The 22,395-nt window shown below is 53.9% G+C and overlaps 8 protein-coding genes across 8 annotated transcripts; 5 read left to right on the plus strand and 3 right to left on the minus strand.

Annotated features, from left to right (window-relative positions):
- Positions 1–1,023: 1,023 nt before the first annotated feature.
- On the plus strand, positions 1,024–2,996 carry N7468_004548 (sigma-70 region 2 family protein; the record flags this gene model as incomplete). Its single annotated transcript, XM_058473845.1, has 2 exons — positions 1,024–2,045; positions 2,108–2,996. 2 exons carry the CDS (start codon positions 1,024–1,026, stop codon positions 2,994–2,996), a joined length of 1,911 nt encoding a protein of 636 aa, XP_058332848.1.
- A 363-nt stretch (positions 2,997–3,359) lies between these two features.
- N7468_004549 (sugar porter family MFS transporter) lies at positions 3,360–5,107 on the minus strand (the record flags this gene model as incomplete). Its single annotated transcript, XM_058473846.1, has 4 exons — positions 3,360–4,469; positions 4,523–4,603; positions 4,672–4,874; positions 4,933–5,107. 4 exons carry the CDS (start codon positions 5,105–5,107, stop codon positions 3,360–3,362), a joined length of 1,569 nt encoding a protein of 522 aa, XP_058332849.1.
- A 2,366-nt stretch (positions 5,108–7,473) lies between these two features.
- On the plus strand, positions 7,474–10,797 carry N7468_004550 (putative C6 transcription factor (Mut3); the record flags this gene model as incomplete). Its single annotated transcript, XM_058473847.1, has 7 exons — positions 7,474–7,708; positions 7,827–7,930; positions 7,989–8,602; positions 8,664–9,105; positions 9,159–9,274; positions 9,329–9,713; positions 9,763–10,797. The coding sequence occupies 7 exons, from the start codon at positions 7,474–7,476 to the stop codon at positions 10,795–10,797; spliced, it is 2,931 nt and encodes a 976-aa protein (XP_058332850.1).
- Positions 10,798–11,558: 761 nt separating this feature from the next.
- N7468_004551 (oxidoreductase, 2OG-Fe(II) oxygenase family) lies at positions 11,559–12,463 on the plus strand (the record flags this gene model as incomplete). Its single annotated transcript, XM_058473848.1, has 2 exons — positions 11,559–12,161; positions 12,215–12,463. The coding sequence occupies 2 exons, from the start codon at positions 11,559–11,561 to the stop codon at positions 12,461–12,463; spliced, it is 852 nt and encodes a 283-aa protein (XP_058332851.1).
- An 864-nt stretch (positions 12,464–13,327) lies between these two features.
- Positions 13,328–13,642, minus strand: N7468_004552 (uncharacterized protein; the record flags this gene model as incomplete). The annotated part of the gene is made up of 1 exon (XM_058473849.1): positions 13,328–13,642. The coding sequence occupies one exon, from the start codon at positions 13,640–13,642 to the stop codon at positions 13,328–13,330; it is 315 nt and encodes a 104-aa protein (XP_058332852.1).
- Positions 13,643–13,761: 119 nt separating this feature from the next.
- pacC (putative C2H2 transcription factor PacC) lies at positions 13,762–15,756 on the plus strand (the record flags this gene model as incomplete). The annotated part of the gene is made up of 3 exons (XM_058473850.1): positions 13,762–13,983; positions 14,067–15,130; positions 15,168–15,756. 3 exons carry the CDS (start codon positions 13,762–13,764, stop codon positions 15,754–15,756), a joined length of 1,875 nt encoding a protein of 624 aa, XP_058332853.1.
- A 1,605-nt stretch (positions 15,757–17,361) lies between these two features.
- Positions 17,362–19,642, plus strand: N7468_004554 (putative forkhead transcription factor Fkh1/2; the record flags this gene model as incomplete). The annotated part of the gene is made up of 3 exons (XM_058473851.1): positions 17,362–17,475; positions 17,563–19,517; positions 19,576–19,642. The coding sequence occupies 3 exons, from the start codon at positions 17,362–17,364 to the stop codon at positions 19,640–19,642; spliced, it is 2,136 nt and encodes a 711-aa protein (XP_058332854.1).
- A 489-nt stretch (positions 19,643–20,131) lies between these two features.
- On the minus strand, positions 20,132–21,216 carry N7468_004555 (putative transcription regulator PAB1642; the record flags this gene model as incomplete). Its single annotated transcript, XM_058473852.1, has 2 exons — positions 20,132–20,371; positions 20,641–21,216. 2 exons carry the CDS (start codon positions 21,214–21,216, stop codon positions 20,132–20,134), a joined length of 816 nt encoding a protein of 271 aa, XP_058332855.1.
- Positions 21,217–22,395: the final 1,179 nt, after the last annotated feature.

Raw genomic sequence — 22,395 nt, forward strand, 5'->3', positions numbered from 1 at the left:
TCATACCTTGGTGATCAAGTGGAACGAGTCTAGTGGCGGGACTGCATAAATTAAAGTATGGATTGCTAAATAGGGCATGCCGAGGTCCGTGCCGGAGACGCCCGGTTTATGCCAACCTGATCTGCGACTAGATGCTTTTCGTAAAATTCCCGAGGGTGATTCCTCCCTACTGATCATTCCTGGCCCCTTAACACGGCAAACATCGGACCATTGCATCTCAGGTATGCTCCGAGTCGAGAACTAGATCTTGATCCTTGGTATAGGCTTTCCAGATTAGATGGTGAATATGCAGGGGACGTAAAGTATCGTCCGGTCAAGCGATTGGCATGGGCGTGCTCTAGATTCCCCCTAAACCAAATTAAGGTCGGCATGCGAGCATAAAGTCAATTTCCCGCTGACTTTGACCAATCAATCCCCTGCTGGGGCCTTGATCCACGGACCCGCTTGTGTTACTTACCCATGGTGGATCGCGAGTGTATATGACCCCGTCCACCGGGAATGCCCCCATCGCTAAAAGCTCTGGGCAACGTTTGGGTAGTTCTTCGGACCCTCAGCTTGCGAGTGCCCAGCTCCGCCCCCCTTCTATGCCTCCATTGTATAGGACGTCATCAAACGTGACGCCCCGCCACCACGTGTTTAACCCGTCCATGGCGATCTTAAGAACCCCTTGACTAGAGTTTTCGGTCCCCTCCTTCAACGCTCTACAAGGCTGGCAAGTAGCATCTGTGCGTTCTTGTTTGGGTCTCGGTGTGAGCAAATATCTGACGAGGCCCTCCCCAGACCCAATGGTATGGGAAGTATAAGCCTTTGCCCCGGATCCTTCAGACAAGGTCAAAAAGAAAAAAGGTGGATCGCGGCTTATTGCTCACGCAACGTTCGACATATGGTTTTGGCTGTAGGGTTTGAATCCTGCGATACAAGCTGAGCTTTGAACCTCGTTGCTAAAAGCCAGCACGGACTATTGAAAGGCTTGAACGCCTGATACGCTCTTGTGCAGTCACTGTCACCCACATATCCTGAACCATGTCGGTTTCCAGAGAGGAGGGTTCAAAAAGCCGGTCCGAGACACCTCAACGCTGGCAATTCATTGATAGTTCGAAGAACAGTCGAAGCAATCTGACCCAAGTCAAGCGCCATGTAATGCAAGAGTACATGCGTCAGAAGAAAGGAGGCCCGCACCAGAGCGAAGATGAGAGCGAGACCACCCCGCGGCGGAAACGCGGGAGACCTAGGAAAACGGACTCGAAACCTCGTGAACCGACAAGACAGCCCGCGACATCGGGAAGCAGCTCAAGCCCGCTGAAACTGGCTCCCAACCCGGACTCTTCTGGGCCGAGTGAGGAAGATGCGCTGGCCGATCTTGATCAAGTCGTTCACGCGATGGGCCCCTTAGTGCCTGCCCAGCCCACTAAACTTGACACATATGAACGAACCCTCCCCTTTAGACCTCCTGTTCAGCATTCTGGATCTGTGCCGGAAGAGTCCCGAGTCCAATTCAGCTTTGTCGACATCACACCGGCCTCACTGGATACGCCATATAATATGAGCGTGGACCCCGCTTCCTCCAGCGTCGACCTGCAGTTGTCGCCACGGACTATAATGAGCGCAGCCAGAAGAGATCCATTCAATGCGCTTCCCCTGGAACTGAACGAAGAAGGACATCGGCTATTTGACTTCTACGTGAATGATATGCCGGCTTGTTCCTATGGAGGCCACTATCGGTCGAAAAAGGCACACAATTGGTACACAATGGTCTTTGTCCCCGAGGCGATGAAAGGAGGTGTCGCATTTCAGAATACTATTCTGGTACATGCTGCCAATACCTGGGCCTGGCTCCGCAACGAGGTCGAGACAACACGAACTCTCCTATACCGAGACCGGGCCCTCACAATGCTCCGCGAGCATCTTCAGAACGATCCATATGATAATTCGGACGTCTCTATCATCTCATGTCTGAGTGCTGCCGCACTCGAAGACTTTGATCCCCGGCCAGGCCACAAAGAAATCAGCTGGATGCACATGCGAGCAGCCCGCAACATGATCAGGTCGCGCGGAGGATCCTCTGCGTTTGCGAATACTCGTCTTGGCATGCTGATAAACTGGCAAGACTATATCCTATCCGGCTACGAGACACACGGGGCCAGCTTCTTCTTCGATCCATCCGATCCCATTGTCACTCCCAAAAACGCACCTTCTCACCCCCGTCTTCACACCCTTTCCACAACATGCCATCCCCACCCAGCTCTGTCGACTCTCCACCGTCCGACGCCGCCTCTTTCCCACTTCCCGAAGCGGGTCCGCCTGCACCCATTCCATCAACTCAAGGGACTCCTATCGATGAAATTCGTTTGCAATGCGAAGAATTTCTCCATTTCCTCCGTCGATGCGAGCATCTGGCTCTCTACCAACGAGACCACCCAGAAACATGCGTTCCAGCCCGCAGCACCACCGTGCACGAAACATCCATCCTATACCGAGTGATAGCGGCGCCTCCAATTGCTCGATCCACCAAATCAGGCGACCGCAAGCAAATGATCGCTCGACTGGCAGCTCTGATAATGCTCAACGCTGGTCTCTGGGACTATCGCTACACCCCAACTCTAGCAGGAAGCTTCCTGACGACACTCGAGCAGGCCATGATCGACAGCGAAGTGAGCATGAGTGGCTCGGTCGAGGCGATCCTCCAGATCCTTCTAGAATGCAACGATGGCTTGGGTCCCGAACTATTCGACCACAGCGCCCTCGAGCCATTGCCTGATTATTCGCAATACGCCCCCAATGATGCATCGCCGTATTCCCGGCCGTGGTTTGTCGGTCGCATGCTCAAGATTGCGAAGCGGCTGAGTGCTGAATCCTGGTACCGCGTGAACAGTATGCTGTTCGCTTGTCTTACTCTCCAGGCGTGTGAGCTTTCGTTCTGTCTTTGGGAGCCCGATCTTCGTCGTGAGATACTCGATGCGCCATTGACGAACTATGTGATGCCGTCGCTTCTTTGATCCGATGTGATTCGACCGTGAATGAGATTCGCCCCTTCTGTTGGTCACGGAGCCCTGCACTTGATTGAAAGTACTCGTGTGGAATGAAGGCGGCTGTTGGTAATATTTTAATACTGGCTGTGTGAGATCGGATTCGTCTGTACATTGCTATGTCATTTATGATTTATGATTGAAGAGTCCGATAGTGAGTCTACCATCGCAAACTGCATATAATCTCAGTATGTCTCAATATTTGAAAAAACATCTGTAAGGAACCATATTACGTACGATAATTCCTAGCCATTCAAAGAGATGGAGGGTATAAACTTCAGTTATCTTTCACTCATCAATTGAAATATCATACATGACCGCTAAATCGTAGGTTCATACATCTTCAACCTTCTTATCCGAAGACCTCGGCGAACTCGCACTCAAAGAACTCCAACTAATATTGGTCGGATGCATAGACAAAGGATCCATTCCCTTATGTCTAATGTGTGAGCGCGGCCTCGCCGGACTTGGCGCCGCAGCCCGAGTAACCTCCTGCACTACCTCCCTCGGCTTCTCTACAAACACGTCCTCGACCTCTTCCAGCGAGCAGGCAACCGTATCGGGATACCAGAACCAGATGAGGAAGATCGCCGCCCAGTTAAAGCCGACAAAGCAGTAGAAGTACGTCGACCCCATATTCGTCAGCGCGATGGGCGAGCACTGCGCAAAGACCAGGTTCAGACTCCAGTTCGTCGCAGTCGCGAGCGCCGAGCCGCGCGCGCGGATGGCTGTCGGGAAGATCTCGGCTGGGTAGACCCAGGAGATCAGGCCGAGCGCAGTGAAGGAGAAGGAGAAGACGAAGAACATGGCGATGGCAGCGCGAAGGGCATCTGGATTAGCGGTTGAGTCGCTGAAGTCGATGTAGTGGACTAGTGTTGCCTCGACGCACATGGCTGCCCCCATGCCGAAGAGGGAGGGAATGAGCAGCTTGCGGCGGGAGACTTTGTCGATGAAGAGCATAAAAACTGTATTCCAGAAAAGGCTTAGAGCGCCCCAGATCCCGATGATCATGAGAGAGCGCGACGTGGAAAACCCGAGGGACTTGTAAAGCCGAGGCCCGTAGTTTTGGATGACGTTTGTACCAGAGCATTGGGTCATTGCCTGCAGACCGCACGCGAGGAGGATGCGGTAGCGCCATTGTTTGGATGTGAGTAGTTGGCGCCAGGAACGAACGACGGCTTCCTGTTCGTAGAGGACGCTTTCTTGGATCTGGGCTATTTCGTGCTCGACGAGTTCGGTGTTTGTAGCACGGGAGTCGAGGTGCAGGCGTGCTAGCACTGCCCTTCCGGCGGCTTCTCTGCCGTTCTCGATGAGCCAACGTGGTGATTCTGGAAGAAGCCAGACTCCACAGGCGAGAATAACGGCAGGGGCTGTTTGCAGGGATAGAGGGAATCTCCACGCAAAATCAGTTTCATAGTGAGAAGCGCCGTAGCCGACCCATTGCTGAACACTGTTAGTGATGAAGAGAACCTTTGGGATAATTGGGCTAGACTGACAGCAACCATAATCCCAAGCCCAATCATCCATTGTTGCATACTTGCCAGCAATCCGCGGATTCTAGGAGGCGCAACCTCGATCTGAGACAAGTCAGCCCTACTACCCCGAGCAAATAGCCAGGGTATCGCCAAATATCATCTTCACATACGCAGTAGACGGGGATAGTGGCCGACATCAGCCCAATGGCGACCCCAGCGATGAATCGACCGGCAATTAGCATCGCGATGGTGGTCGTGCCTCCCTGAAGCGCAGCACCCAAGGTAGCGAGGAGGGCGCCATTGAAAACCACCATTCGACGTCCCCAGCAGTCGGAGATGTAGGGCGCAACTAAAGACCCCACGATGGCACCACCTAATGATGAAGTTTAGTCGAGGCCGTGCAATTGGAAGGGGCAATTGTTGCGAGGTACCTGTGTAAGCGGAGATGATGCCCCCACTCGCAGCGTCGGAGAGTCCAGGCGACCCGAATTTATGAAGGAAAGCATCTTGTTCAATGCTTGATGAGATGATCCCCGAGTCGTAGCCAAAAAGAAATGACCCGAGGGCCACAAACACACAGCACAGAGTGACGAGCACGAACGCCATTGTGTTATTGCAGCGCAGCTGCCATTGCCGGCTAGGAATCAGAGCTCCAAGTTTGGGCGACCAGAGGATCGAGAGCTGCGCAGCGACACAGACCCATATAAGGAACAGCCCCTGTAGAAGTAGTCGCGGTGGAGAAGAATGTGGCGATCTGGAGAAGTTGGACCAAAGGGGGGAATACGGCCGCGAATCCAGAAAACTTTCTGGAGCGTTTTACCCACCAAAAATACCAGGGGTGGGGGAAGTGAGGGATCTGCACCTAACGGTTGACAAGAGCAGCACTAGTCTAGACTATTCATCCGATTTTACTGAAACGCAGGTCGATGCGAAGGAATTGCCATGCCCCCACGCCTGAGCTTAAAAAGATCGGAAGCCAAATTCCTTGGGCCACGCCTTGGGGGCGAAAACCGCGCTGCCACACGGGGGAGACCAGCGAGAGCAGCAGGCAGCTTCCCAGATGCTTGGATTGCCTTGGTACCTTGGTGTTCGTGGTTTGCCCTTTGCAGTTCGTAGTTGGCAGTGTTCAGCCCGCGTGGTCTACATTCTCTGTCGCGTCCCAGGGCGTCCCCAGGGTGTCCGTCATGCCGCCCTGTGCATGGTTGATCCCTTTATAAAGTCTACCACTGCCTGCTACAGACGCGAGCACCATAGCTAGTGCAAGGGCGAAAAGGAAAGATACTCGGATGGAAACCGGATTAGTCGCACCTCCATGCGTCGTTTAATGTAACGGGCTATGCACAAGGCAATTGAGTCTGAGGTGTCGCAAAGCATAAATTAGTCGGAATTTGGTAGCGATCGTCCTTTCTCAGGTCCGCTCAGTACGGAGTGGATAAGAGATAATTCAAGCAATAATGGATGTGACCAGTAGAATCATCACTGCGGGGAAGGTTTATGCGATGCTAAGCGGCAGACGAGAGTCACCTGGTCGTGATAGTACATTCAAGTTGAGGGATTGGGGATTTTCCCAGATTCAAGCCATGGACTTGAGACTGGGGACTTACTTCTTAAGGCTCCCCGAGTCCAGATTCAGGACCGCGTCCAATTGGAGCCCATGATGCCCCACCGGCGACTTGAAGGGCCCGTCTCGCAAAAGGATCAACAGAGCTAGCAACGGGAAGCAGAGATGCGGGAGTTGCGGGCGATGCGGGTAAATTATGAAGCGCATAATCGCGCATACAATAGACTCATATAGAAACACGAAAATCCCGCGTACCATGACTCATGAGTCCTGGCTCTCAGCGGCCCAATGCCCAGGGGGGATGCCGAAGTTGGCGTCTTCCAAGAACCACGAAGATCCAGAGGCCCGAAGATCCAGAAACCCCAGAGTGTACGTGGTCCCCAGGCCGTAAAGGGCCGACGCCTGGAAGACCGAAGCTGAGCGGAACGATTACGCAGTAGAAAACCTGGAAACCGGGAAAATCTACGTAGGAAACTCAATCGGCAATTCTCCTTAAATCCCCGAGCCCTCGGAGTTAGAAAACCGAAGCCACTCTTCCAACGGGCTCAAAGCTGGTCCAGGTTCAAACATTCGAGGTGGGTACAGCGCCCCCCGCTGTACATCGAGCCCAGGCTATATTGACCATCATTTTTGGTTCCCTTTGGCGGAGGCATCTGTTTAGGCTAGTCGGAACTTCGCCGTATGCCCTATTACAGAAGCTGCTCCCCTCTCAACCAATCCCAGAGCGATCCATTGATCAGCCTAGGTGGGATGAGCCATAAAATGTCTCATGGGTACGTGACAGAGTCTTCTTGATAGGGGAAGCGAATCGAGAAAGCGCTCCCCGTGCGGCCCCTAATTGCCTCGGACATCCGATCCATGGGGGTCCGATGGGGCGCTCCGTCACGAGGTGCAGAAAGTAACCATAGCTGAGTGAACTCGGCTGTGGAGCGTATTATTCATCCTCTCGAAGCGAGCCCTGAGAGCCCTGGAGTCCTGGAGTAGATACGTTGTACGGAGTATAGCGAGGGTTTTCGAGGACCTCAAAACTTATCACTATCTAGATGACCCTCAGAAAACGGGGCCCCCCCCCTCCCCTCCCGATAGAGACGTAGTTGCGGTCAAGCTTTCGGAAATCAGGAATCCTTATGCGAACCCCCGAATTGGAGGGACCCAAAGTCGTAATTGGCGTAGTAATCAGCTAGCCGACCCCCCCCCAGGGCGGGAGGAAGTCTCTTCTCCTTAATCGTTCTGGAGTGATTTTTTGGGTGCTTTTTTTTCTCCGCGGCCCACTTTCGCCCACCGCTTTCACGCCTTTGCATCATCGGCGTGATCCGCTTCTTCAACTCTTGCGATTTTCCCCTGTTCTTTCCCCCAAGAATTCGAACTTGGGTTACATGAATTGTCCTTTCGCTCACATCTCCGCTCCACCATGGCCGCGAATTCAGGCCTTCATTCTGGAGAGAATGACGACGACCCGGCCTTGAATGACTCTTACCTCGACGACGATCCTAACCATGATGGCTCTCTTGCAGATGGGAAACACAACCAGTCAATACCCTTGCAAAAGAGGCGGCGAGTAGGCCGCGCCTGTGACGAGTGCCGCAGGAAAAAGATCAAATGCGACGGGAAACAGCCGTGTACGCACTGTACAGTTTATAGCTATGGTGCGCCCAATCCATGCCCCCAGACCAAGCAATGTCCCAAATAAAAGAAAAAAGGAATACTAGAAAGTCTGCTTGAGTCTGGCGAGTAGATACCCCTTCTTGGCTAACTTCCTTCAAGAATGCACGTATGACCAGCCCTCTAATCGCCGCCGTAATCCCGCCCCGCAGCACCTGGAGGCCCTGGAGGCCCGACTGCATAAGGCAGAAGCCATCTTACGAGTCGTATGTCCGGATGTCAACCTGAACGACCCAAAGCTGAGACATCAATGCCGTTATTCAGCGCCTGGCGTCTGCGCAACAGGGGCAAGCAAAACAGGCGCTTAGTGAACCAACTGCCGGAGCTCCAGCTGCAAAGTCCTCGGATTCGGCTTCGGGACAGGGAGATGCAGCGCAAGAAGGAGGTGAAGAGGGGCTGTTGGAGACGATGGTGGATCAATCGGGCTGGCTAGACCGCGACGACCAAGGGCATTGGGATTATCATGGGCATTCGTCAGGCATCATCTTTGCGCGGCGCCTCCGCAGACGGTTGGGGGACCAGAGCGAATTCCCCCACTACCCGTCTCGCTCCATGCTCGAAAGCCCTAAATCAATGTCCGAGTCCCCACAGGACGGATCGTCCCTCCCCCCGACACATGATCTGCCTCCTGTCACGGTGGCCCGCAGGCTGTGTCACAATGCGCTAGACGATGCCTGCACCTTGATGCGCTTCGTGCATGAGCCATCGTTCTACGCTTCTCTTGAGCGCATATACGACCGGCCGCATGATCAATATACCAACGAAGAGAACTCATTCTTGCCTCTTCTCTACATAGTGATGGCTGTCGGCTGCTTATTCTCCGACGATGGAATTGGTACTCTGGATGTAGATGGTTATGAAGGCGCGATCGGCCAAGGGTAAGCTATGAGAAGGCAACCTTCATCGGCGGAGATATCTTATTAATGTTCCAAATGTCAGGTTCCAATTTTTCAAGGCTGGACGACAACTCTTGGAGATCACCGACTGTCGAGATCTCACCTCTCTGCAAGCTATCTGTTTCATGGTGCTTTTCCTCCAGTCCTCTGCGAAGCTAAGCACTTGCTATTCGTATGTGGGAATTGCGCTTCGCTCTGCCCTGCGGCTAGGCCTTCATCGAACCGTCAACACAGACTTCAACCCGATCGAGAAACAATTGCGCAGTCGAATCTTTTGGGTGATCCGCAAAATGGATGTTTACGTGAGCACACTTCTGGGTTTCCCTGTGATGCTGAGCGACGACGACATCGACCAAGAATATCCCCTCCCAGTTGATGGCGAATACATCACTGCAAATGGCATCATTCCGATGCCAGAGTATTACACTCCACTGATGGCCGCACCCAATGCTCACACTCATCTGGGAAAGATCATCATGAAGGTTGTCAAATACATTTACCCACAAAGAATGCGCGCTATCGTTCGAAACACGATCAGCGGTACATGGTCAGCCACTCGAAGATCCGCGAGATTGAGCGTGATCTCCAGAAGTGGATGGAAGACCTGCCTCCAGCGTTGCGTCCCGGGACCGAAGTCTCACCACAGCTAGAAAGGTAAAGCACCCCATCGGAGACATGAGTGACAATCAGATGACTGATATTCCTTAGAGCGCGGCAATTATTGCGTATAAGTTATGCTCACGTACAAATGATGATGTACCGTCCGTTCTTGCACTATGTATCCGGCGGATCGCAAGCCAGCGGTATGGATAAACGCTCTTATGCCTGTGCCGCGGCCTGTGTTAGTGTCTCGAGAAATATCGTCCATATCACGGCTGGCATGCACAAACGAGGACTCCTCAACGGATCTTTCTGGTTTGTCATGTACACAACTTATTTTGCCATCCTATCCTTGATCTTCTTCGTGGTGGAGAATCCGGATTCTCCTACTGCCAAAGATGGCGTGCTGAAAGACGCCATGGAGGGCAAGGCGACCCTGGCCGGGCTTGCCAAAAGGAGTATGGCCGCAGACCGCTGTTCGCAAAGCTTGAATGTAACGTTTGCCACCTGCTTGAGCAAGAACTTGTACTAATATACCATAGTGTTTGTTCAAATCCCTGCCAGAGATTTTGAAAACACGACAGAGCTCAAAAGCGCCGGTCAACCTGAAGCGTCCGGCTCCTTCGGCTGCTGCCGAACCAGATCTGAAAATTGAACAAGGCGTGCCTCGCGCAAAGACATTCCCTACCAAGAGAATGCAGCAGACCTACCCGGGATCGTCGAACCGCCGACAAAAGAGTATGGATACTACGCCGCCTGTCAACAACCGACCTGTCGACAACGGAACGCCATCGGCCTGGGTGAGCACCACTCCGGAGTTACAGACAGAGGGAATGGCTACCCCCGAGACAATCACTTCCAATTCTATGCATCCATCGATTGGTCCACAAGAAACGTCAAGTCTAGCTTGGTCCCAGCAGTTTAATAACCCAAACAACCTTCCGGACCTCATGCAATTCATGTTTCCATCTGACGACCCATTTGCCTATCCTACCCAGCCCATGTCCAAATTGGAAGATGACCATTTCCGTTACGACAATCATCCCTCCCGCTTCCAAGTTGACAGCTCACAACAAGGAATGGATTCCAATTCGTCCAGTGATCCCTCTGTGCACAACACCACAACTCCTGGGTTAGATTCTTTCCCGACCTTTGGAAACTTCGGGTCCTCGTCTGGAGTCAAGTCCTCCGTCCCAAGCCGGCTTCACACGTCACAGCCGATGGGATCACCTCTCCTCGGCTCTCCCATTTCACACAGTCAGACCACCCCCAGCGAAGGGATCAGCAGCCCCGACCTTGTCTCAATTCCGAACCAGAACTTCGTCTGGCAAGGCTACAACTTCCAGCCGATGAATGTGCCCTCAGATCAGGTCCCACGGCCACCGGAAAATCCCTCATTATCGAACGCCCCTTTAGATCTTAATATGAGCATGGATGAGAATACCTTCGGCGCTAATGCAGATCTTGGCATCTTATTCGATGACCTCTTCGGTAATGAACCGGACTATCGGCCTGGGAACGGGGCACCGAATGAAGACTGGACCCAGTGGATGAACCCGGCAGTGCCAAATCTATGATGAACTTACGAATCGCGTCACAACGAAGAGCATATATATACCTGGATGGCGTTCCGCTGATGGATTCTTAATACGATCTTCAAATGAGACAATTGGTTTGATCAACCCAGGCTTGGTTACTAGGACTGCTCATTTAACTCTCAGAAGTGAACCCAATGTGTGAATTGTAATTAAGAACTAATTGACATTCAATGATTCGGAGCCCTTCTTCGCTGGTATATACTACGTTTGGCTGTAGAATAGGAACCTACCAACCTCCCCACGAGGGGGTAAGTCGGATATGGGAAGTGCGACGCTCTTTCCTTTCCCTCTCTTCCCTTTTCGTCGGCTGAGGCTCCCCATGTCTCTGCCATGTATCCATAACCAAAAGGCTCTCGTTTCAGGACCAAACGGCATATTCCGGGCGGAGATTTCCTTATATTCTGCGTTGAGTGCGCCATTCTTGGTACCGACTTACCATGGTCGGTTTAGACTGAATCAGAATAGCAGACCCACATGGATCCTCGCATGCCCCAGCTGCTCCGAGATTCTCGTCCCTTCAACATGGCTCTTCTTTCCCAAGCGGACCTTCTTGTCGTCCCAGCCCCTCCCAAATCCGCATCAATTGAACCCTTCAGTCTGACTCAAGGCTCAGATAGAGCCTTCTACGAGCTCTGAAGCCTCCTATGAAGCTGCAACCACCCTCGTCCGACTTGTAAATTGCTAGGACCAGACCGCCATCTACGAAAAGTGAATATATAAAGCCTACAACTGCGTCTGCCATGGCATCTCTCCCCAAGCCTGCGACCTTGGTTACGTGGGCTCTCTACTTCATTCCAGTATACCTCTTCATCCTCGACCCGCTCCTCCGCAGCGTCTTCCCTGCCAACCCCGAGTCTGAAATAAACATCTTCGACGTCCCAGCCTCAGATCCCTCCACTCCTCTCCCCTCCCACCTCACAGATGACAGCTTCATCAGCCCCGAAGATGGCGTGCCCTACACCTGCCCTGACACGCCCGCAAACTACAAAGTGCACCTCCTCTCCCGCACCCCTCTCATCCTGTACCTAGAGAACTTCATCAGCGACTCGGAAGCGGACCACCTCGTCGACATAAGCCTGAACAAGTACACGCCGTCCATCGTCTGGGACGGCGTTTCCGAGCGCGTGGACCCAGACCGCCGCCTCTCCGACCGCGCCCTCCTGGATCGCGACGATACGGTGCGCTGCCTGGAGGACCGCGCGCGGGCATTCCAGGGCTGGCGTCCGCACCTGTATATCGAGCGGATGTGGGCGCAGCGGTACAACACCTCCGGCCACTACCGGCATCACTATGACTGGACGGGATCATTGTCACGAGGCGGGGACCGACTGAGCACGTTCATGGTGTATCTGGGGGCGGATTGCCAGGGGGGAGGGACGAATTTCCCCCGGTTGAGGATGCCGCCGGGGAAGCAGTGGTGTCGGTTCCTGGAGTGCGAGGAGGAAGGAGGAGAGGGGGAGGCGCGAAAAAGGAGGGAATTACGTTTAAGCCGATTAAGGGGAACGCGATTTTCTGGGAGAACCTTCGCCCCGATGGCACGGGGTACCCAGAGACTTGGCATGCGGCGTTTCCGGTGACGAAGGGGACGAAGGTGGGACTGAATATTTGGAGTTGGTATCAGCCGCCGGGGATTGGGAGGGGCTAATCTTTTTCATTTGTTGAGTTATTTCCCTCCACTTGGGGAGGTTTGCGGGAGCCTAATGCTTTTTTTGGCCAAGACTGCAGGCTTGATAGGAGTGTTTCGCTCTGCTAGAATGCTTGCGTGACCGGTTCAAGGTGGTGAACTGCCGGTGTCGATCATACTACTATTAGTCGCGAATAAGGAGATAGAGACTGCTAGTTAGAGATTATACCGTTGGGGCTGGCGACAAGATGCCTGATGTGGTAGATTCAGACGACCGTGAGGCCCACAGCGTATAAGGAGGCCGTAACTGGGCGCCCAATATTACTAGTAAGGCCGTCCCGGTCTTCATTTCCGCGTCTCGCGGGCGATTTACAAAATCCTTTGAAGTTAAGCATCATCCCTAAGAGATCGGATTCCTGAAGTCGATCATAGGATTGCCAAGTTCACTGCTATGTTTCGTCCGACTGTTGGGACCGAGGGATGGGACGCCAAGTCAAAATACCAAGAGCCCAAGACCTCAGAGCGTCTTGGGGTCGGAGCGGGATTCAGAGGAAATCCTTGGCTGCCAAGATGTCTCGGCCATGGCTGAGTATTCTTGGCAGGGTGGCCCCCAAATATGGGGGATGATGCCAATTAGAGATCCACCTCACCTGGTATGAGTGAACTGATTTGGAGGTGTCCAATGGTACGAATGGCCCGGAGGCCAAGGGACCAGGCAGAAGCTAAAAGCCAAATCCCGTAAACCCGGACCGTACTACCGGGTTTAGCCGAAAGTAGGCTGGATACCAACAGGAGGATTGCAGGGGGCCGAATCGGATCTTAGTCGATAGTCTGTAGGACGATGTAGTGGTAAGTATTCAATAGTGATAGTAGTGTCTACAGTATTCAGGAGAGAGCATGCCAAAGACAAGAATGCACAGCCCCTCGAGGGCTCGGCGCAACTGGGGAGGCTCGCCCAGACAGGCTCCACCAGTGAGAAGGCGAGGTGGTCGCTGCTTTGGCCTCTCGGGTCTTGGAAGGCCCGCACCACGGCTTGGCTCGCTCTTGTCCCTTTTTCTTGGTTCTTCTCCGCCCGCACTGGCCTGGGCAAAGGCTCGGCTTATTTTTCCTCCACCAGGTTTCCCCCCCCACCTCCTTTTCTCCCATCTTCAACTTCCCACGCATTTTGTTGTTGCCGACTGCACTGCTACACACCTGCATCTGGCTAGTGTGACTTCGGCGTCGCGTATTGCGTATCATATACGAGAGCAACCTGTCTGTCCTTATAAAGACGCGCCCCGGTTCCGCGATCTTGACAAGACTTTCTATTTCTTGGCATCATGAGCGACAATAACCTCCCCTCATCATCAACTCCACAGACAGCTGCTGCTGCCCCTGTCGAGTCTCAGCCATCTGCTGCTCCTACAACTCCCAACGCCTCTGTCACTGCTACTGCTGCGGCTGCCACGGCTGCAATCAACAGCTCCATGAACGGTGGTGATCAGCTCCCCTGCCAGTGGGTCGGCTGCACTGAACGGTCTCCTACGGCTGAGGCCCTCTATGTCAGTGAACTGTAAAGCCACTGCGCATCTGGCTCCTTTTGTGCGCATCTGTGACCCCCCCGCTAACGTGACTGACCAAACAGGAACACGTCTGTGAACGCCACGTTGGCCGGAAGAGCACTAACAATTTAAATTTGACCTGCCAATGGGGCACTTGCACCACCACCACTGTCAAGCGCGACCATATCACCTCCCATATCAGAGTCCATGTGCCGCTGAAGCCTCACAAGTGTGACTTCTGTGGCAAGGCCTTCAAGCGCCCCCAGGATCTCAAGAAACACGTCAAAACCCATGCTGATGATTCGGAGATCCGTTCTCCTGAGCCTGGCCTGAAGCATCACCCGGACATGATGTTTCCTCAAAACCCAAAGGGCTATGCTGCAGCAACCCACTACTTCGAGACTCCGGTCAATGGCATCTCAGGCCAGGCCTACAGCCATGGTGCTCAATACTACTCTCACCACCCAGCACCTCCCCAAGCTGCAAACCCTCACTCATATGGCAATGTGTACTACGCTTTGAGCCAAGGTCCTGATGGAACCTCCTCATATGACCGTAAGCGCGGGTACGATGCCTTGAATGAATTCTTCGGTGACCTGAAGCGCCGCCAATTCGACCCGAGCTCTTACGCTGCTGTTGGCCAGCGCTTGCTCGGCCTCCAGGCTCTCCAGCTCCCAATTCTGAATGGCCCAGTTCCCGAGTATCAGCCAATGGCTGCTCCTGTCCCTGTTGCGGGAGGTGGCGGTGGAGGCTACAGTCCAGGCGGCGCGCCCGCTCCTGCTTACCACCTACCTCCTATGTCCAATGTTCGCTCCAAGAACGACCTGATCAACATCGACCAATTCCTGGAGCAGATGCAGAACACCATTTACGAGAGTGATGAGAATGTAGCTGCCGCCGGCGTTGCTCAGCCCGGTGCTCACTACGTCCACGGCGGCATGAACTACCGTACCAGCAACTCTCCTCCCTCCCAGCTCCCTCCTAGCCATGTCACCGCTACCACCTCTGCTTCCATGATGCCTGCCTCGGCTCACTCTCCCACTCCTGCCTTGACTCCTCCCTCTAGCGTGCAGTCGTACGCGTCCGCCCGCTCCCCAATGTCGATCCAGTCGCACCGTGTTTCGCCCCCCCCACGAAAGCGGTGCGGGTATGTACCCGCGTCTGCCCTCCACCATGGCGGACAGCATGCCTGCGGGATACGCGACTTCTGGGGCTGCTCCACCAACTCTCGGCGCATATGACCACGATGATCGCCGTCGCTACACCGGCGGTACGCTGCAACGCGCCCGCCCTGCCGAGCGTGAGACCCGTGACGCTAGCATGGGTATCTCGGAGGACGGCAGCAAAGATGGCGACCGCACTCCAACCAAGAAGCGCTCTCCTGCCGTTTCTGAGCACTTGATCGACCCGGCCCTCTCCGTCGCAGACCCCGATCAGGAGGCTGCTCAGCGTACTGCCCAGGCAGCCACCGAGGTTGCCGAGCGGGATGTCAATGTGGCCTGGGTGGAGAAGGTTCGCCTACTGGAGAACCTGCGTCGTCTAGTCTCAGAGATGATGGAGGGCGGTAACTTTGGCGAGTCGGAAAACTCGGACCAGAGCAAGAGCCGATCCGTCACTCCTTCGGTCGATGGCATGGAGGGTCTTGAAACTGCCAGCACCCACCATTCACCCGCCAAGGAGGAGTCGGGCAAGACCGAGTCAGAAGAGAACTCGGTCATGTACCCGACTCTCCACGGTCTGGATGATGATGGAGATGCCAAGATCTCGGAGTAGGCGAACAGCTTGCTCTCCCTCAGTCTTATCTAACGCCGTTATGAACGATTCTCGCCTTACTTTTTCTTTTCTTTCCTGCCTTTTTCGTCCACTCGATCTCTGCTTTTCCTTTGTCTACGGCGCTTGTGGGTTTCCTCTCCACCTAGTGGGCCCTTTTCTCATTCAATCATCTATTATCTTCTTATGTGTCTTTTATTCTTATTCTTGAGACCTTGTTCTCTGCATCGGCATCAGAGGGTCTCCATTTGTAGCAATAAAACCGCTCCGCTGTTTATTTACCAACTTTTGATTGTTTGCGTACACATTGAGGAGAAAGTGTAACCAAAGTCCAGTCGATGATTCTATCGAGGTTACGTTGAGATGTTCCTTGATTTCCAGATCGACACTCCCGGAAGTAGAAGATCTTGCTATGCTTGTTCGGGAATTGACACATTCCAAACGGGCGACTAAACTGCTTCCGGGGCACCCAATGACGCAAACGACCTTTCCCGGCCCCATTACCTGGGGCTCTGTCGAGTTTTGGGGAGGGCCGTATACACAGAATCGCCATTCGTTCTATTTCCCATTGACCCTATTCCACTAGGACACAGGTGCTATAGAGGGTTTTCTAGGCTAGGCGAGGCGGTTACAGTTACCAGGTACCTGGGAATCATCTGGGGTGTACGTAGGAACAGCTAAAACAAGGAACCGGGCTCACATGCCATTCCAAACGTCAGATCCGATTGGGATCCATAGCTCAATCGTTCTAGCGTAGGATAATCTGGAAGGGAAGCGATGATGGCCTGCACTCGGAAGCTGCTCTGGGACGCCCTGCTGCTCCAATCCCACGTTAAAGAACCGTGTATTTTCGCAGGGGTATTGGTATTACCGCCCTGCGTTTGCCCCTCTACGCGCATCCACGGGCCGAAGGTACCGTTCCATACGCCGCTGTGACCCCCAACTCCACCACTGTTTACGGCCAAACGGCCCTTCTATTTTATTCTGGACTCTTGCTTCTTTTTCTGTTTCATCTTTCTCTGTCCTGGCGGCTTCTTTTCCCTGTGATCTAGACGAGACGTGCTCTGGACCTTCCTTCGGTGGCTGGGGTGAAACAAGTTTACACGCTCCCCACGCGACAAGGCGGTCACAAACAGACGCCATCGCGTCGATCGTAAAAGGATTATCGATAATCAAACAACCAGCCACCCATCGTGGGATCGTTCTTGAGCCCCTCCCGTCCTCTGGATTCGACTACTTTGATTTCCTAGGTGGTGCTTCCTTTAAAAATTTCCTTTTCTTTTTTTTTTTCCATCTCGGCTTCTTGTTGCGGTGGCAAACTCCGAATCAATCGGGTGGCTCTGACGATTGCCATTCTTTGGTTCTACCTCTGAGCGAGCCTCCGAGACTGGGGCGACCGTCGAAATCCGGCACCGGTTGTTTGTGATCAATTTTCACTTCCAGGCTGTTTTTGCCTCTTCTTGCCTTTGGTCTTCTTCTCTCTGTCCCGTGTTGACCACATTCGCTTTCTCACCCGGTGACATTGCCCACATTCCGATTCCGCAGTCTCCGGTTATATCACCCACTTGCTTTTGTTCCCACTGCCCAACTCTTCCGAAACGAAGAGATATGCCTCTCTCGAATCGCCGCCGTGCGCGGCGCAAGGAACTCCAGCTGCAAGAGACCTCTGACGCTGAGGCGCCAGACTCGTCACCCAGTCGCCCCTCCGCAAAGAAGCGCAAGGTGAGATTTACTTTGTCGCAAAACTTGGGCTTCAAGCCGTGCTCCCCCCGACCGCAGAATAATAACTAATACTGTCGCCGCTGCTAGGTTGAGCGCCGTGCTTCTCCGTCGCGTGCCAATGTTAAACCGCCCCGATCCGACGATGAGGACTCAGTTGGCGAGCACGACCAGTCCACCCACCAAGATGTGCAAGATCTGGTTATCTCCTATTTGAATACGCCTCGTGAAGAGCTGCGCGTGATGCGCGACCACTCCAACACCAAGACCGAAAATGAGTCCAGCATCCAAGCCTATGCCAAGATCGCCGGGCGCGACTGGACCTATTACGTCAAGTCGCTCCAGATCAACATTGGCCGCGAGCCGGACCGCGAACAGAGACCCAATGAGCAGTCAAGCCCGGTGACCGTCGCCGCTCGTTCACTCCCAGATGTTCATGTCGACCTGGGCCCCAGCAAATTTGTTTCGCGCCTGCATGCGGAGATCTTCTATGACGGCAAAGTTGCACCCGCCTGGCACATCCGTGTCAACGGGCGTAATGGCGTGCGCCTCAACAACTCAATTCTTAAGCGTGGCGCTGATGCTGTTCTTCGTTGCGGTGATATCATTGAGGTTGCCAATTGCCAGATGATGTTCGTCACCCCCGACGACGAGCCAAACATCCACCCCAGCTTCATCGAGCGCGCCCAGCGCATTGCCAGTGGCCAAGAGCCGGACCCTTCTTCTTTGGCCTGGGATGCGTCGCAGCATGCCCATCCTCACCACTCACAGGCTACAGAAGACGCGCGCCCATCGTCTTCGGGTGGTCCATCTTTGGCACCAGCACCAAGCTTCTTGAAGCGCGCTGTGACACCGCCGCCGCGCTCGCCCGATACAGCGGGACAACGGACCGCCAAGCAGTCGCCTCTCTACAACCGTGGTATGATGATGGAAAGTACCGAAGAGATCGACTACAGCCAGGACAATTCAAAAGATCTGAAGCCGCCCTACAGCTATGCCACGCTGATTGCGCAGGCGATTTTCTCCAGCGAGGAAGAGAAGCTCACTCTGAACAGCATTTACAACTGGATCATGGATCGATATGCGTTTTACCGACACTCGCAGAGCGGATGGCAGAATTCTATTCGACACAATCTGTCTCTGAACAAGGCTTTTCAGAAGGTCCCCCGTCGAACCGACGAGCCGGGCAAGGGCATGAAGTGGCAGATCGCTGCGGAGTATCGCGAGGAATACCGCAAGAAGCAGATGCGCAAAGGAAATCAATCATCTGCTCCCTCCTCGCCGGCTACGAAGGAGCCTCCGTCTTCAGCTCGCGGCACTCATATCGCGTCCATTGACACATCGTTCCCGGCCACGTCGAAGAAATCTCCGCCTGTCTCATCTCCGGGCTTTAGCTCATTCCCCGTTGCCCCAGTGGAGGCTTTTACCCCGGAGCGTGGCTCTCGGGCTGGCCGTGGGGTTGGCTCCGACCACCCTCTGCGCCACATGAATCCCCTGACGTACGAGGAGCCATCGCCTTTGCCGGCTCGCGCGCGTAACGCCAATCCCACCCGAACGCAGACCAACGCGAGCAGTTCCCGGGATGCCTACGGGTTGTCTGACGCCGCTGCTGGCTCTCCACCTGTGCTTTCGTCCTCGTATTACGACGATGGGCCTTCTTCCATGATTACGCCCGCGCCACAGCGTCACCAGCCTCGTCTTCCGCCTCCTAGCACTGCCCAGATCCCGTCCAAGTTTATGCCTATGAGCTCCCCGGCCCAGTTCTGGAAATTTGCGGATATCGGTAGCACTCCAGCACGCCCCGTCCCCGACATGAGCCCACTCAAGGGTGAGCCAGATGACCGGGTCATTGCCGAGTTCCCTAGCAGCAGCCCACCTCCGCCCAATCTTGTGAGCCCCAGCAAGCCGGGAACTTCAAACGGCCTGGGGTCTAGCCGCCAGCTGCCACCGCTCCAACCCGACAGTGGAGATACGGGCGCCAATAGACCCCGAAAGGAAGAGGAAGATGATGAAGAGGATGGCAACGGTGGCTTTGACCTTGCTCGGTATGTTCTCCCTGAGGATTTGACGCCCCCGCATGCCAATGCTAACTTACAAATATAGTGGTTTCCAACCTATTGGCTCGTACCATCGCCAGTTGAACAACGCTGCGCGGGCCACGGCCACCTAAGCCAATCCGAATTTTCCAACGTTTATGATGTACAACACGCTGAGATAGATTGTATTTTGGGTCTTTTGCTCTTATCCGGTTTGCTCGGCATGAATAGGTGTTGGCAGGTTATTCTCATATTGATATGTTTCGGGAGCAATGATGGTGTTTCTGGGAGTTTTAGTTGCTGGTTTATTACTCTTTTCAGGTGGCTGGTATCTGCTCTGTGTTTGCAATTTTGCTGGTCTTTTTTGCCTTTTCCTTTTCCTTTTTCTTTTTCCTTTTTCTTTTTCCTTTTTTTTTTTTGGGCCCGGGTATGCCATTCGAACTCAAGGGCGCTACGCACTAAATGCAACGCCCTATGTATGATACATATGCCCTACAATGTGAAAATATCGTATCGCAATCTTTTTCTCTTATAAATCGTAAAGCCACATATTGTCTCAATAGCCAGTAGAGCTTGAACAGCCTCAACATTGGACCCCTTTCATTTCATAGACGTCCCTCCAATTAATCCATCGGAGGCCAGAACCGCTCCTCCAGCCAAACAACCTGCCTCCACCACTCCAGACATCTCGCCCTCATCAGCTCACTCTCCTCAGCCCCCTTAATCTGCCCCGCAAGTGCATCCAGCACATCTCCAATCTGATTCACAAATCCTTCAAACTCATCACTCGACCAATTGGGAATAAACTTCTCTCTCAAAGCGCCCCCATCAGCATCCACCTTCCCATCTTCCACGCCCCTCGCCTCCAGAAAAGTAGCCGCATACCTCCAAGCCCGAAGATAACAAACTTCAGTAGCCCAAAGCACCGCCAACCCCTCAATCAGCGAGACCCCCGCGCTCCCCGCAGACATAAACATATCAATATACCCCCTCGTAATCCTGGTCGCCGCAAAAAACACTCTACCCCCCGCCTCAGCCGGCATCGCCGTCCCCGGCCGTCCCCCCACAGCCCGAGCCGGGTGACAATCCGCCACGGGCGCCCCTCTCCCCGTCGACGACGGGGATGACACACTTCCTCACTCCTGGCCTGCACCTGGCACTCCCCCTGCGCTCCACACAGCCGATGCCGCTGGGCCCCTTCACCCTGCACGGGCTCCACCGTTGAAGGAGTCGCAGCGGGGTCCTCAACTGCGCCTGAGCCTGTACCACCCCCGGTCCCGGGACACGACGCCGACCCCGTTGTCGAGATCCCGGCGGATGCATTGATCGCCGTGCTGCCGGTCGACCCGCCGCCGTCTTCGGCGCTGATGGCCGTGAGATCGAGGCCGTAGGCTGCGGCAGTGGACTCGAAGAAGAGCAGCTCGGTGCGGATGTTCACGAGCGCGTCGATGAGCACGTTGGCGGCTTGTCGGGAGAGCGCGCTGGTGGCGGTCGAGGTGGAGTCCAGGCGGATTTTGGTGAGGAGGTGCCCGATGAAGCGGATGTAGGACTGGGCGTAGAGGCGGTCTTGCGAGAGCCATTGGGAGAGCGTTTGTTTGGGGAGGGTGCCGCGGCCGGCGGAGGCGAGGAAGGGGTGGGTTGTTGCGCGTTGGAGGGCGTCTGGGGTGGCGGATAGGAGCCAGGCTGTTAAAGGGCCTTGGCTGGTCATTTTGGAGGGAGGTTGAGGGGTCAATTGGAGGAGTTGCGACTCCAAGGTGCTACAGTTTTCGGTGGTGGTTCTCGATGGTGGGGGAGGGGCATAGAGAATGTGGCGATTGCGGAGCCTCAATCCGAACCTTATTTGGAGCTTTGGGAAGAGCGAACAGTAGGGTGGAAGGTTTTTGTCCGTCTTGGAATAAGAAACGAAAGTGTTTATTAGAGACGAGAAGCAGAAGCGAATAGCCAATTTAAAGTAGGGGAAGCAAATGGAGGGTTGAGTTTTCAGTTGTGATTAGAGGCGTGGGGAGGAATAGGAGAAATTTTGCGCGGACTAGTGATATTGACAGAACATTGGAGATCAGCTACTTCCATATTTGCTAGAAAAGGACGAACATGAAGCTCAGACAAATGATGGGTAGCATGCTTGAGATTTGGCGGGGGAGCGAGTTATCAAACTGAGCCAGGAACTATCACTTAGGGGCTTACGATTCTAGTACTGGCCTATTGTATCCTTCTAAGACCCTTGGAATTGTTCAATACAATACCGATGAGAACGAAAGATATCCTCGGGCCTAATTGAAAGCATCCAACCCAAGACCGGACGAGGCAGTGGGCTCATACGTCTAGCTTGAGCTATCATTAAGCTTCAAGCTCATGTGCTATTAGCTCACCCAGCCCCAATGCAAAACTGATAGGCTGCTTGATATTTTTGAAGGCCAATTAGACTTCGTTTTTGGTTATTTGGTGTTGCTACGAGTCAGATTAAATATGTTGAACAAGGAGGATCAAAGACTAGTCAGATGACTTAGGCGCGGCCTATTAAGATGCCAAACGTTGAAGAATCCGGAGTCCCCCATGGTATATTGCTCTTCAAGTCTTCCGCATTCCCCAGAAAACCAGCTTCATGGAGTACAACCCCATTATCTATGCATGTACACAGTAGCTTCAAGGTTAGATTGGCCTCGCGGTTACCCAGTAAGGCGCCAAGACTAGAGGGGGGTCCACTTCGTGAAGCTCACGTGTTTATGTAAGCAAACCAGGCCTGGACCTTGGGGGAGACATTGTTTGGCGTTGCAGCCGCTCACCTAGGCCTGGATTGCCATACTTTGTGCGTCGTTCTCCAGCTGGACTGTTGACCTGGAGTCTTTGATTCTATCTTCGATACTGGCTGTCACCGCCACCCTGGGTA

The sequence above is a fragment of the Penicillium chermesinum genome, assembly GCF_028974085.1.
Source record: "Penicillium chermesinum strain IBT 19713 chromosome Unknown utg000003l:1.0-5111272.0:1.0-5115320.0, whole genome shotgun sequence".
In the NCBI taxonomy this organism is placed as follows: domain Eukaryota; kingdom Fungi; phylum Ascomycota; class Eurotiomycetes; order Eurotiales; family Aspergillaceae; genus Penicillium; species Penicillium chermesinum.